Source organism: Gracilinanus agilis, chromosome 3 (assembly GCF_016433145.1).
Source record: "Gracilinanus agilis isolate LMUSP501 chromosome 3, AgileGrace, whole genome shotgun sequence".
Taxonomy (NCBI): Eukaryota; Metazoa; Chordata; class Mammalia; order Didelphimorphia; family Didelphidae; genus Gracilinanus; species Gracilinanus agilis.
The window spans coordinates 343,048,056-343,063,112 of record NC_058132.1 but is presented as its reverse complement, the minus strand read 5'-3'; the positions used below and the strand labels follow the sequence as shown (position 1 = coordinate 343,063,112).

Sequence of the window (15,057 nt, the reverse complement as noted above, 5' to 3'; positions counted from 1 at the left end):
AAGATGAGTTTTCCTTACTCCAGGTCCAGCCCAATAGCCACTGCAGCACATAGGTGCCCTTAAAAATAGTGCTTTGTGAGGGCAGCTGGGTGGCTCAAAGATGAGAGATCCTAGGTTCAAATCTGGCCTCAGACACTTCCCAGCTGTGTGACCCTGGGCAAGTCACTTAACCCCCATTGCCTAGCCCTTATCACTCTTTTGCCTTGGAATCAATATACAATATTGATTCAGAGATGGAAGGTAAGGGTTTTAATAATTAAAAAAATAGTACCTTGTAGCAAAAAAACCCCAATACAGTCAGAGCAATGGGATATAATATTCTCTTTCTGTTCAAATGATCACATGTGGATTTAACTACTTATATTATACACTGTGGTCCCCATCAGTTGGCTAGAAGTCCCGTGGGGGCAAAGATTATTTTTCATTTTGTCTACATACTTCCAAAACCTGGTATGATGTTTTGTACTGTGCTTAGGGAATATTTACAGGATTGAATTTAAAATTTTTTTAACCATTACCTTCTTTCTTATCCATTCTAAGGCAAAAGAGTGGTAAGGGCTAGGCAAATGGGGTTAAGTGACTTGCCCAGGATCACACAGCTAGAAATGGTCTGAGGTCACCTTTGAACCAGGAACTTCCTCTCTCTAGGCCTGGCTGTACTGAGACACTTAGCTGCCCCAATTGGATTGGATTGTATAATAAGGAAAATTGGGTTTCCCAAAGTTACACATCATTATGAAAAAGGGACTTACATCCACGGTCAGGGCTTGCCCCTATAAATGATAAAACTCGTGTTTTCTCCATTTCTCTAAATGGTGATATCCAGTTCTGAGTTAATCATGCCAGATTGGAAGTCAATCACAGCTACTCAGATGCCAGATAATCCAGTAGCTACCTTTTGTTATATGTAATCATTGTTCTCTCTTTCTCTTTCTCTCTCTTTCTCAAGGAATGACAATGACAAAAGCGGGAGAAATCAAAAGCACTAAATCTGTAGACTATGAGCTAACCAGATGACAGGGACAACTATTTCTGGCTTTGTGTCCCCGGCACACTTTCCTTGAATGTTTATAGTTAAAAACTGTTGGAAGGGGTCGTTCTACCTTATGACCTTTGCCTTTTCCCTATGCCTAAAGGGGCCCTTCTCCAAATCACTGACTGTAACTGAAGTCCCCCAACTCCTCCTTTTTGGATCTGAGCAGTGCCTTGCCTCTAGGGCACTCAGCTTGGGAATTTTTCTGTGATGCCCGGATGAATGAACCCTGTTCATGGGGGAGGGCTGTCCATCGGGTAACTGACTTCCTTTCTCCTCTTCTAAAGTCTGTATTTTCTTCTTGATTTCGTGATTGCCTAATGAGCCACTTTCTTTTCCAATTGCTATCTTTTAGACCGATTTCTTAAGCAGTAAGGAAATGAATCAGCTGAGGAGGGGTGGTGGGAGAAGGAGGTAATGTAGCTAACCTAAAGAATTACAACAGGGAATTACTAGGCTTGGTGAGTTGGCTGAAGCTTCTAAGAACCCAATATTCCACAGATGCAGGAAGCTGATCCTCAAAATCACAACACAATTGTCCTTCTAGGAGGCTGGGGGAAGACAGGGGAAGAGAGGAAGAAGTGGGGAAGCACCTTCTCAAGGATTTCCTCCTCATGGTCTAGGCCTGAAGGTGGTGACCAGGCTCTTCCTGGCTTGTTCGGGCTGCTCACACATGCTGGTCAGAAGAACTGGGTCTGTCCTATGTTCTACAATGTTGAAGGGGCAAGTCTTCAAGTGCTCTGACATGGAGGTGACTTCGTTAAACTGCCAGCTGTTAATTCTGGAGAAAAGGCTGCTGAATTGCCAGATCTGTTGGGAGGGAATAAATTCAATTCATTTCAATGAATAGTAAGTATATACTGTATACCTGACACTCTACTAAATGGTGGAGATGCAAAGACAAAAATGAACTTACCAGGGGCAGCTGGGTAGCTCAGTGGAGTGAGAGTCAGGCCTAGAGACAGGAGGTCCTAGGTTCAAATCTGGCCTCAGACACTTCCCAGCTGTGTGACCTTGGGCAAGTCACTTGACCCCCATTGCCTACCCTTACCACTCTTCCACCAAGGAACTAATACACAGAAGTTAAGGGTTTAAAAAAAAATGAACTTACTAGCACTAGAAATGTACTGGTAAATATTTAACAAGTGAGTCTAAAAAGAGGTGAGTGGGGGACAGCTGGGTAGCTCAGTGATTGAGAACCAGGCCTAGAGATGGGAGGTCCTAGGTTCAAGTCTGGCCTCAGATGCTTCCCAGCTGTGTGACCCTGGGCAAGTCACTTAACTCCCATTGCCTCCCTTCCCACTCTTCTGCCTTGGAGTCAATACACAGTATTGACTCCAAGACAGAAGGTAAGGGTTTAAAAAAAAATTTTTTTTTTAAATAAAAAGAGGTGAGTGATGAACTATAGGACACTTTAAAAAAACAAAACAAAACAAAAACCTCTTACCTTGGGGACAGCTGGTTAGCTCAATGGATTGAGAGCCAGGCCTAGAGATGGGAGATCCTAGATTCAAATCTGACCTCAGATACTTCCTAGCTGTGTGACCCTAGGCAAGTCACTTAACCCCCAATACCTAAACCTTACCATTCTTCTGCCTTGGAACCAATTCCCAGTATTGATTCTTTTTTTCTTTTTTTTTAAACCCTTACCTTCCATCTTGGAGTCAACACTGGGTATTGGCTCCAAGGCAGAAGAGTGGTAAGGGCTAGGCAATGGGAGTTAAGTGACTTGCCTAGGGTCACACATCTGGGAAGTGTCTGAGGCCAGATTTGAACCTGGGACCTCCCATCTCTATGCCTTGCTCTCAATCCATTGAGCCACTCAGCTGCCACCTTGTAATCACTTTCAGAAGAGGCCCAAACAACTACAGGCCAAGAATAAACAAACTTAATTCAATCAAAGATGTACAAAAGAAGAGTAGAAACTTTTTTTTCCCCTGGATGATTAAGCTAAGAATATTTTTTTAAGAACACACAAAAAACCCCACCCTTGCCTTCCATCTTAGAATTAATACAGTGCACTGGTTCCAAGGCAGACGAGTGATAAGGACCAGGCAATGACAGTTAACTGACTTGTCCAGGATCACACAACTAGGAAGTATCTGAGGCCAGATTTTAATCTAGAACCTTGTGTGTAGGCCTAGCATTCCATCCACTTGCATTCAATCTACCTGCCCCCTCTCACTAAGAATATCGATAATACATTCCTACAATTAAATATAACCAAAATCGTAATAAGGTTTTAGAATTCCCCTTACAATCTAGAGTTTAAAATATGACTTACCTTATATAACATCAGAAGCTAATAGTTCTGTATATTATTATACTCTAAACATCATACACTACTCCTTTTCTATACTCATTGACAAAGCAATTCTTTGTGTGATGTTGTCAGGTAAGTTATGTGAATTACCTCTAGATTTTCAAAACTTTGGGGGGAGATTTTCAATATAAACGTAATTTATTTATGCACCAAATGCTGACCTGTATTTCCAATTTTAAAAAAATCTTAAGAGGATTGTTTTCTGCACAATACGGTTTACCCACCTATGTCAAAATATAGAGACCTTTAGGGGCAGCTGGGTAGCTCAGTGGATGGAGAGTCAGGCCTAGAGGCGGGAGGTCCTAGGTTCAAATCTGCCAGCTGTGTGACCCTGGGCAAGTCACTTGACCCCCATTGCCTACCTTGGAGCCAATACACAGAAGTTATGGGTTTAAAAAAAATAGACAGAGAGACCTTTCCTGGGATGCCAGCGGCCAGGTATACTTGCCTTTTGGTGAGCCCTCCAGCCAGTGCCCCCATGAGAATAGGTCTTTTTCTTCCATTCCAAGAGGACCATCCCCCTCTCTTGTAAGAGCGTGGCACAGATGTTCCTCATGAGGACAGACACCTGGGACAGCTGAGCCAAGCTGACGCTATCTAAGAAGCCCGCGATATACTGCAGTATCTCCAGGGGCAGGCTGGTCAGCGACCTCTGGCCGTTCCCTCTGGGCCCCAGTTCTGGAGCAACCTCGGGCTTGATGGCAAACGTCCTGAGTTTCTGACTGTAGATCACTTTGGCTCTTTGTCCCGGAGGGCGGAAATGACTTTGAACAAAGGTGCACCCCAAGTAGGCCAGTGGACATCGATGCTGGAACCAGCCATTGAGGCACGACTGAATATCAGAGTGGACGTTCTTGAAGTGCAACGGGAACTCGTCCCTCCTAAAGAATTTGTTGCACGTAAAGGTAAAAGCCGAGCTGCTCTTGTTATGTCTCCTGGTCACGCACTCGCTCTGGAGTTCCACGTGGAGACCCGGGGGACCCTCGGAAGTGAGGTCCGCCAGCACTGTACTTGAGGAAAACTGTTCTGGCTCAAAGTTGTAGGTCTGGGTTGCAAAGTCCATGAAGAGGCCATCTATGCTCCTTGATTCGGAGATTACATGGCCCTTCAGCTCTCTTTCCATCGCACACAGAAGGGTAGTTTTGATTAGATCCGACTTGGGTAGTTCTTCTACATCAATCCCCAAATCGGAGGTATCCGTAGCCTTGTGTTCACTTGGCCTGCTGGCCGTCATGGCATCGCCAAGGCGGGCCCTCTTTCCACAGTAGCTCACTGGGACTTTGAAGGTATAAACGGTCTTGACTTCCTGAGCCTCTAGGTTGCCATAGACGAAGTCCCTTTCTTTAGGAGTACAAGCAGGAATCTGGCCAAAGTGGATCAGCATCCTTCCATTATGCACCAGGTACATATTATAGTCTTTTACATCCACGGCTGCCTTCAGTCTTTCCAGGACACCGTCTTGCCAAGGGGCAAATCCTGTGGTTTCCATGTTTCTATAGGGGTCCTTCTCCTCTTGGTTTGCCTGGGCTTCTTTCTCCATGCCATTGTCCTTCTCAGAAGCATTGCCCTGACTGGAATTCTGTTCTCTCCCTTTGTCTTTATTACTCTTGCCCTCAGGGTTTGCTGATGAATTTGTTAACAGTGATGCTGCATGCTCTTTACTGAAAATGTTTTCCCATTTCCCAAAACTGGCCAGATCCATCCCTTCTTTGTCTTTTGCCAAAGCCTCTCGTTCTTGCTGGCTCAGTTCCACTATCTCACCATTAGGGGACATTCCACTTACTGGCAGAGAACGAGAGTCCACCCCACCAACTGCTCCTTGTTCCTCCAAAATGGCATCAGTGTCCATTTCCAATTCCTCCTCTGTAAACTCTCTGGTTTCTGGGAAAAGCTCTACCATATTCAGAGAGCCAAAAAGGACCTTTTGATCCTGGATGGCCAGGGCTGTATCTAAACATTCCTCACTATGGGGCTCTTTCATAATATTCTCATGAAGAATCGTTTCTGAGTCTATATTTGGCCAACGGTTCCACTCCATGGAGCAGCAGACCACACTAGCTGGGCACACCTGAAGGTGCTTTGCCAATTTATGTCGGGCCATGGAGAGAGGACAGCCATAAGCAGAGTTGAGGCAAGGAACCTGCTCTAGGGGACAAAGTAACTCATGCTCTTCCTCTTTGCACATGTGGAAAGCTGCTCCACAAAGCCGGCGGCAACTAATCACCAGGCAGGAGATACTTGGCTCTACTGGAACCTGACACTGTCGATGGAAACATTTCTCACAATGCCGGTGCTGTCCGGGTGGAGGTCTCTGGACTCTGCCCTGTGTGTCGAGGACAAAAGGGACCAAGAGAAAAACAAATCCATGTTAGAATGAGACCCTTTGGGTTTTAAAAGATTATCTGCCTTTTGATCCAGCCATAGCACTGCTTGGTTTATACCCCAAAGAGATAATAAGGAAAAAGACTTGTACAAAAATATTTATAGCTGTGCTCTTTGTGGTGGCAAAAAATTGAAAAATGAGGGGATGCCCTTCGATTGGGGAATGGCTGAACAAATTGTGGTATCTGTTGGTGATGGGATACTACTGTGCTATAAGAAATGATGAGCAAGATGATTTCAGAAAGATATTGAAAGATCTGCAGGAACTGATGCAAAGCAAAATAAGCAGAACTGGGAAGACATTGTACATAATAATAGGAATATGAGATGATGATGATCTGTGAAAATTTGCCTACTCTCAACAAAACAGTGATCTGAGACAATCCTGAAAGATTTATGACAGGGAATGCTATCCATCTCCAGAGAAAGAACTTTTGGAGTCATCTTTCTCATCAGTGTATTTATGGTTTTATTTTGGAGTTTTGGTTATACATGAGTGTGCTCTTACAACAGTGGCCAATATGGAAGAGTGTTTTGCATGACAATAAAAAAAAAGAATGAGACCCTTCATAGTCTTGGGTTCTCTCCCCTCTTCAGTCATTTCTCAGAGAGCTTATTTACCTTCACAGTTGTAACTGCAACCTCAGACATGGTGTATATTTCCCCAAATAACAAATTTATGTTCCTTTCCTTGACCTTTGCATCTGACTACTTGGTCCCATGTGTGAGTAGGGGAATCCTTAGTGGATTTTGTGGGTCCACCTGCTCCCATCTGAATAAAATATAGGAGATATACACACCAAATGCATTAAAGTAGGAGTTCTGAATCTTTTTTCTGTTATGGACTCCTTTGGTAGCCTGGTGAGGGCTATAGACTCCTTCACATAAAGTAATATTCTTAAATGCATAAAATACATATGATTAGAAAGGCAACCAATGATATTGAAAGTTAACAAAATATTTATAAAGCAAGTACATGGACCTAATGTTAAGGACTTCTTGCCTTAAACCTTCTGTTGAGCACTCCTGTTACATGTATTTCTGGTTGTTTCCAGCAGGATGTCCTGTCATTTTGTGTCATAAATGGACTTCATAATTTTTCTTCCTCTCCTAAATGAGCCATTCTCCCACTTCCCTGTTATATGTAATAGCCACCTGCCATTTGCCTGACCATCATAGAAAGTCATAGGAAGAAAATTCAAAGTTCAATTTAAAAGTGGTCCAGGGGTCCTTATCTATGAACTTGTTTTTAAAATAGTTTTTTAAAATTTAAAATTTTAATTTTAATAACAAATTTCTACATAAGTTTTCCAAACTAACATGATTCATGTTGTCTTCCTCCCTTCTTCCCTCCTCCATCCTGGAACTGACAAGTAATTCAATCTAGGTTATACATGTATTATCACACAAAACTTATTTTCATATTATTCATTTTTATAAGTGAATAATCTTATAAAATCAAAACCCCAAATCACATGCCCAAATTCTTTCTCTGGAGATGGATAGCATTCTTCATCCTAAGTCCCTCAGAATTGTCTTGGATCATTATATTGCTGTTAGTAGCAAAGTCTATCGCAGTTGATCATTCCATAATGTTGTTAATTGTGTACAATGTTTTCCTGTTTCTGCTTATTTCACTCTGTGTCAGTTCATGTAGGTCTTTCCAGCTTTTTCTGAAATCATCTTGTTCTTCATTCCTTATAGCACAATAGCATTCCATCACCATCTTATGCCACAATTTGTTCAGCCATTCCACAATTAAGGGACAACCCCTTAGTTTACAATCCTTTGCCACCACAAAAAGAGCAGCTATAAATATTTTTTGTACAAACAGGTCCTTTCCCATTTTTTTCTCATCTCTTTGGAATAAAGACCTAGCAGTGATATTACTGGATTAAAAAGGTGGGTATTCTTTTATAGTCCTTTGGCATAATTCCAAATTGCCCTCCAGAAGGGTCTAATCAATTCACAACTCCACCAGCAAGGCATTAGTGTCCCAATTTTGTCACATCCACTCCAGAATTTGTTATTGTCCTTTACTGTCGTATTGGCCAATCTGAAAGGTTGGTACCTCAGAGTTGTTTTAATTTGCATTTCTCTAATTAAGAGGGACTTAAAACATTTTTTCATATGGTCATTGATAGCTTTCATTTCTTCATCTGAAAACTGCCTTTCATATCATTTGATTATTTATCAATTGGGTTTGACCATTTATCAACTTGGAATCTTATAAATCTGACTTAGTTCTTTATATATTTAAGAAATGAAAACTTTATCTGAGAATTTTGTTATAAAAATTTCCCTCTAGTTTATTTCTTCTGTGTGTTTTAAAAATTTGTAAAGAGTAAAAGGAAAGAGAAAAGAAAAAAAAGAGTAAAGAATGCTGGGAAATGAAGTTTCCCAGCATTCTTTACTCTTCCTGGGATTCCCTTGTCTTGTGTCCTGGTGTTGCGCCCTGGCGTGGGTTTGTTTATAAATTTGTTGAAACCTATACTGCAGTGGCTTTGGGGGTTTTGGCTTTGGCTCCAGCATGGTAGGCTGCTGGGTCTCCGGCTCTTTGCTCTGCTCACTCAGTTGAGGGAACCCCTTTTCTCTCTTTTCATACAACACCAACACTTGGCCCACTTGTAATTCTGGAACCTACTAATGTAACCACAATCAACTCAACCAAATCTGTTATCAATGTGACTACAAAGACAGGGGTTACAGAGTCTAATATGACTTCACTTTCTCCAAATGGAATTTGGCTTTCTGATCCTGAGCTTACAGATGCCAAGGTGGAGCCCTGGGAGCAGAATTTTAGCACTTTAGTAACAACACCAGAAGCCTTCACCCCTTCAAGTAATCCTGACTCTGAAAAAATAAATGAGACCCCTGTCATTGCAGTGATGGTGGCCCTGTCCTCTCTGTTAGGGATAGTGTTTATTATCATTGTTCTGTACATGTTAAGATTCAAGAAGTACAAGCAGGCTGGGAGCCATTCTAATTCCTTTCACTTGTCCAATGGACACACTGATGACATGGAGTCTCAAAATATGTCACTTCTGGCCAGGTCTCCAAGCACCAATAGGAAGTATCCCCAGCTGCCAGTGGACAAAGTGGAAAAGAAGATTAACCTACGGATGGCTGATGATAATAAGCTCTTCCAAGAAGAATTCAATGCTCTCCCAGCCTGTCCTATCCAGGCCACCTGTGAAGCTGCTTCCAAGGAAGAAAACAAAGAGAGAGAGAAAAGGGGTTCCCTCAGCCGAGTGAACAGAGCGAAGAGCCAGAGACCCAGCAGCCTACCATACTCGAGCCAAAGCCAAAGCCCCAAAAGCCCTTGCAGCATGGATTTCAGCAAATTTATAAACAAACCCACTCCAAGGGAACCCCGGGAAGAGTAAAGAATGCTGGGAAATGAAATCCCCAGGGTACAAATTTTTAAAACACACGTTCCCCCCTGTGATCCTTTGGGAGAGCAGTCTCCCCAGCGGATCATTTCAAACATTGCGAACTAAAGATACATACAATTTTTACAAGGGGAAAATTCAACAACCTGGGGATAAGGAAACAAAAGGGAAACAAGATCAAAACCAATGGGGGGGGGCGTCCCCTCTCATACAACATACAAAAAGAAAAGCATTTAACAAAACAAATGCAGTTAATAAAAACAAATGCATTTTAACAAAAATGAATTAATTTAGTCCCCCCCTAAAGTTCAATCTTGCATATCCAGTTTGCTCAGGATATCCTGGAGCAGCATGCGGTCTCAGCGGGCATCTCCATGGCATTTTCTGCAAGGAGTTTAGTCTCTGGATTCTGGGAGGCAGCAAATTTCTTACCCTTAAAATTACTTTAACTTAAACTTTTCATTACAAAATAAACACACACTTCCCTTCTAATCTTGGTTGCATTGTTTTGTTTATACAAGAACTTTTAAACTTAATATAATCAGAATTATTCATTTTACATCTTATAATGTTCTCTATCTCTTTTTGGTCATAAATTCTTCCCTTCTCCATAGATCTGACAGGCAAACTATTCTATGTTCCCAAAATTCACTTATAATATCCCTCTTTGTGTTTAAACCATAAACCCATTTTGACTTTATCTTGGTATAGGGTGTGAGATATTGATTTAAACTTAATTTTCCCCATACTGTTTTCCAATTTTCCCAGCAGTCTTTGTCAAATAGTGGGTTCTTATCCCAAAAGCTGGGATCTTTGGGTTTATCAAACAGAAGACTTGTTGAGGTCATTTACTTCTAGTCTATTCCATGGATCCACCCTTCTATTTCTTAGCCAGTACCAGATTGTTTTGATGATCACTGCTTTAGAATATAGTTTAAGATCTGGTGCTGTTTTAAAATATGTATTTCAATATAATTGGTTTCTTTTCTTCTATGTATTTTATTTTATGAATTTAAAAACATGATTATTAGATTTCACCAGCCTATGATACTCAAAATAGCCAGAATTTTTTTCTTTTTATGTTGTGGATTTAATCATCAACACTATGGCCATTTTGTTTTATAGATGAGGAAACCAAGGCCCACCCATTGTGATTAAGTGACTTGTCAGGAATACACATAATAAGTGTCACAGATGGGCTTTGAACCTAGATCTTCTATCTGTAGAACCAAGAGGTCATTCCATTGTTTCATCTCTACTTCCTTTCTCAGTCATACCACCCTCAACCAATAACTAACCTCTGCTAATTTAGGCTTCCCTCTCTGTTCTATCTACCTTTTCCTCTCCATTTTCTAAGACTTCAATTTAGCCCAGGTCCTCGTCACCACATATTTGGAGTTTTCAGATCAACTCCCGGTAGGTCTCCCTGACTAATCTCTCTTCTAATTTTTTACTCAAAAGTCAGGACATTTGCCAAATACTGTTTTGTCATCTCCCTGTGGAGAATATACAATAGTTCCCACTTCTTTATTCAACTAAAGCACTACCCAACTGGGCATAATCATCTTTTCAACTTCATTTCTTATTCATTTTTGTGAGAAAGCTTCTGTACAACTTTGACTTTAAATTGTTTTGTCTTGTTTTCAAATGTTTCAAAATGTTCAAAAACAAAACGAAACAGTGAATTCCCTTTAAATATGAAGAGCATATCTGACTAGGGCCTGAGACAGGTGGCAAAATCAACTTCAAGGGTTAGCACAAAAAATCATTTGGTAAGTTGCTTAGTCATTCTTTAAGAGGAAAAGAAAAGGAAAAATGTGATAACTTAGTTGTTAAAGACAGTGAAAGGTGGCATGTGGGAAATTAGTGTTGCTAAATCACACAGTCAAGGTTGCTTGCCCTTGAAGAGTATAAAGACTCCTGGGTGCTCACAGCTCTGACTATGCTATGCTGGGCTATGACATTACACTTTAAGTACCAGGTGACTGAGATTAGATTCTAATACCCAAGAATTAGCTTATTCCTCCTCTGGCATTTTCGCTAATTCAGGTGGCAACCCAGATAAATGATCTTGTACATGAGCTGTTACACAGCTCAATTTCATCCCTAAATTCAGCAATAAGCTGGTGTGTACATTGTTGTTCAACAGTTTCAGTTGTGTGGCCTCAGACACTTCCTAGCGGATGACCCTGGATAAGTCACTTAACCCCTATTACCTAGCTCTTACTGTTCTTCAGCCTTGGAATCAATATGCAGTATTGATTCTAAGACAGGAGGTAAGGGTTAAAAAAAAAATAGTTTCAGTTGTGTCCAACTCTTCTTGGCTCCTCATGGGGTTTTTTTGGAAGAGATACTAGAGTGGTTTGCTGTTTCCTTTTCTAAGTCATTTTATAAATGAGGAAACAGAGGCAAACAAAGTTAAGTGACTTGTCCAGGGTCACCCAGCTAGGAAATCTCTGAGGCCAGATTTGAATTGAGGTCATCCTTACTCCAGACCCAGGGCATTATCCACTGTGCCACCTAGCTGCCCTAAATATGTGTGTATTGCTTTGGGCTAATGTGTCTGTGTACTCATTCAGACAATTTACTGGACGGTCAGCTACTGAAATTGAAGCTTAAATATCTTGGCCAGATAACGAGGAGACATTGGAAATGAGAAGACATGGAAAAGACCCTAATGTTGGGAAAATTTGAAGGCAAAAGGAGAAAAGGACAGCAGAGGGTAAGATGATAGATAAAAGTCAAGAAAACAATGAACATGAACTTGGACAGACATTGAGAGAGAGTTGAGGATAGAAGGACTTGGCATGCCATAGGGGCCATTGGGTCACAGAGTCAGACACCATCGAACAATCCAACAACTCATTCTTGAGAGTGACAAATCCATTTCAAACAGAGGGAAAGGGCCGATTATCAGGACTGAAGGTTCAAATGCCGTCCTAATAATAAGAGGTGTTTAAATACCACTTCAAGGTCACTTCATTTGAGCCTCACAATCAATACATTTGTGAGGCTCAAAGTCGTAATGGTGCAAATAGTATCATCTCCATCTTACAGAGGAGAAGTCTGAGATTTGGAAAGGTCAGGGGGCAGGGTGGCAGAGCTGAAACTTAAATGAGGGCTTTCTGGGCCCAAACACAGACTCTTTAATTATACTTGGCTGCTTCCTAATCCCCAGTTGGTAGAATTGGAGCAAAAAAAATAATTAAAAGGAATTTGATGCCTGAAAATTTTTTTTTTTTTTAGCAGAGAGGGATCAGAAAAGTAGGTGGGAAATCAGAGACATTCTTTCTGATCAAGCTCCAAAATCCCTGGAAGAGGATAGAGCAGTGATGGGCAACCTTCTGAGCCTGGTGTGTCAAAATTCACCAAAAAACTGAGCGTAACTTGGGTGGTGTGTCACTTCGAGAAAAAAAAAACACCATAATTTTGTGATATTTATAGTTTAAATAACAAAAATATAACTGTAATATATAACTGTATTTAGTAAACCAAAATAGGTAAATTAATATAGATAGAATTGTCATCTATAGTACACAGAGTGTCTACACTATACTACAGCAAATGTTTCATCCTCGGCACATGACCCCATACTTTTTCTGTATGCAGCTGCATGTGGCTACGTGTCATTGAAAATGGCTACACATGTCAATGCTGACACGTGTCATAAGTTTGCCATCACCGGGCTAGAGTAAGTTTGGAAATTGTAGAAGAGGCCCTAGAGTAGCTCTGGAGAGGCAATTCCTGGGGCATAAATTTAACATTTTTCTGAACGCAAAAATGGAAAAACTAGAGTTAATTTTTTTTCATTTTTTTCTCTTTTTTTAAGTTACATGTAGAAACAATTTTTGATAATTGTTTTCTGACATTTTATAATTCAGAATCTCTCTGTCCCCTACCTCCTCACTGAAGTAACAAATCATCTGATATAGGTTATACCAGGGCTTTCATGAAATAAATATTTTCATATTCCTCATGCCATGCAGAAGACATATATCCCACATAGAATAAAAAATTCATGAAAGTAATAAAGTGAAAGATGGTATGCTTTGATCTGCAATAAGATTCTAATAATTTCTTCTTTGGCTGGAGATAATATTTGTCATGAATCTCCTGAAGGACCTTGTTTTTCTAATAATTAAGTCTTCACAGTTGATTATCATGCAATATTTCTGTTATTACATATACTATAGAGATAAAATTTGATAACTAAATTATAGGAGATAAAAAAACATGTCCATTTACATTTGAATTTCCTTTCATTTTGCTTTCTATTGTATCTTGGATCATAAAACAAAAGATAGTAAAAATACTCATATGACCTTGGGCAAGACATCTAAGCTTCTTGGACCTCAGTTTACTCATCTGCAAAATGAGGAGGTTAGACTACATGGTCTCTGAGACCCTTTCATATTCTAGATTTATGACTCAAAGATCCTATGATTTGTGATCATGATTTTAAAAAGTATTTTTATAGAAAAATGATAATTGGCTATATTGTGTCCTTTCTGCCTCTCTTAATTATGTGGGCTTGAGATCATATGACATGGATCTATGTACCCATAAACACTCCCTTTCACCTGGCAGAAGCTATGGAATCCTATGTTTGTGTCATTGTTAAGAAAATGCCAGTGAAAATGATGAAGAGAATAGTAGTGAGAAAAATGGATATAACATTTATCTTAATTGGAAAATGTCCCTAATTCAAAGAAGGAATTGTTGGAATTGCAGACATCTTCCACTTTATTTCCTTCATGAGGTTTTTACTATATATATGATATGTGTCATCTGTCATGGCATGAACAATATGGAAATATATATTTCGTGAAAGCACTGGTATAACCTATATCAGACTATTTGCCACCTCAGAGAGGAGGGAGAGAAGGGAGAGAATCTTAATGGTAAAATGTCGGAAAGCAACTGTCAAAAATTGTTTCTACATATAATTGGGAAAAAAAAAGGACAAAGTAAAAAAAAAATGTCAGTAATTAATCTGGTTGATACCTTATTAAAAAAATAAAAGAAGGTAGCTACTAAACCCAGAAGGCTAATAGAAGAACTCAAGTGGATAGATGTAGTTTCCACTTAGAGAACTTCCTAAATACCCAGCTGTGGTCTCCCTGTATTCTAGCTCCCTGTTAGTGAGAGTAAAGCAGAATCACTTTCTCTCACTGGGCCAGTCATACAAAACGCCTTGGAGAAAATGCTATATAAAATTAGTATCTCTATTTATTCAAAGAGAGTATACAAACTGAGGATCAGAACAAGGTATCCCTGAGTGTAAAGGAACTAGCTATCCAACCCACCAACATCTATGTCCCTCGCAAGAGGGAGTCTTCTGGTCTTCAAGCTAACTTACCAGCTCCCTATTTCTACCTAGGTGTTCCCCAAAAAGAGCTGGCTAAGCTACCTCAGTTGCTGGTTTGGTTGAGTTCAAAAGCTGTCTCCAAAACCCATTATGATTGCTCTCAAAATGGCTAAGTCCACCCCCAGTGGGTCTGAACCCTAATGTAAAACCTCAAAGCCAAACAGACAGGATTTTAGACAAAACCTTCTGGAAAGCTAATAAAAACACAGCAGGAATAGTCAGATCCTTTGCTAGATATTCTCCAGTCAAACAGAAAACCTCCCAAGATGATTTTAGGGTTTTTCCTTCTCCACAGACAGGCTGAGGTAGCCAAGCTCTGGCAAGCCAGCCTTTCCGCCTCCCTTCAGGATAGGAAGAGATCTTCCACTACCACAGGAAGTCACTTACTCTACCAGTTGTCCCTGCCAAACTGTTCCTCCTCTGCCCCCTGCCTGCTAAAATCCTTTCTCTAGGGTTCTTAGCATGTGCCTTAAAGACAACCTTCCACTTCTCTTCAATCTTATCCTTATCTCTATCCTTTCCCCATTACACTTAGGCTATATCAATATACAATCATTTA

General features: G+C 40.5%; 1 protein-coding gene across 2 annotated transcripts in view; it reads right to left on the bottom strand.

Annotated features, from left to right (window-relative positions):
* Positions 1-261: 261 nt before the first annotated feature.
* Positions 262-15,057, bottom strand: part of FBXO40 (F-box protein 40) — a 30,739-nt gene continuing 15,943 nt past the window's right edge. For both annotated transcript variants that reach the window (XM_044670062.1, XM_044670061.1), the window contains 2 exons: positions 3,805-5,679; positions 262-1,843 (listed from right to left, as the gene is read on the bottom strand). In XM_044670062.1, coding sequence (XP_044525997.1) covers positions 1,646-1,843; positions 3,805-5,679 — 2,073 coding nt within the window. In that variant the 3' untranslated portion in view covers positions 262-1,645. The remainder of the gene's footprint in view (positions 1,844-3,804; positions 5,680-15,057) is intronic.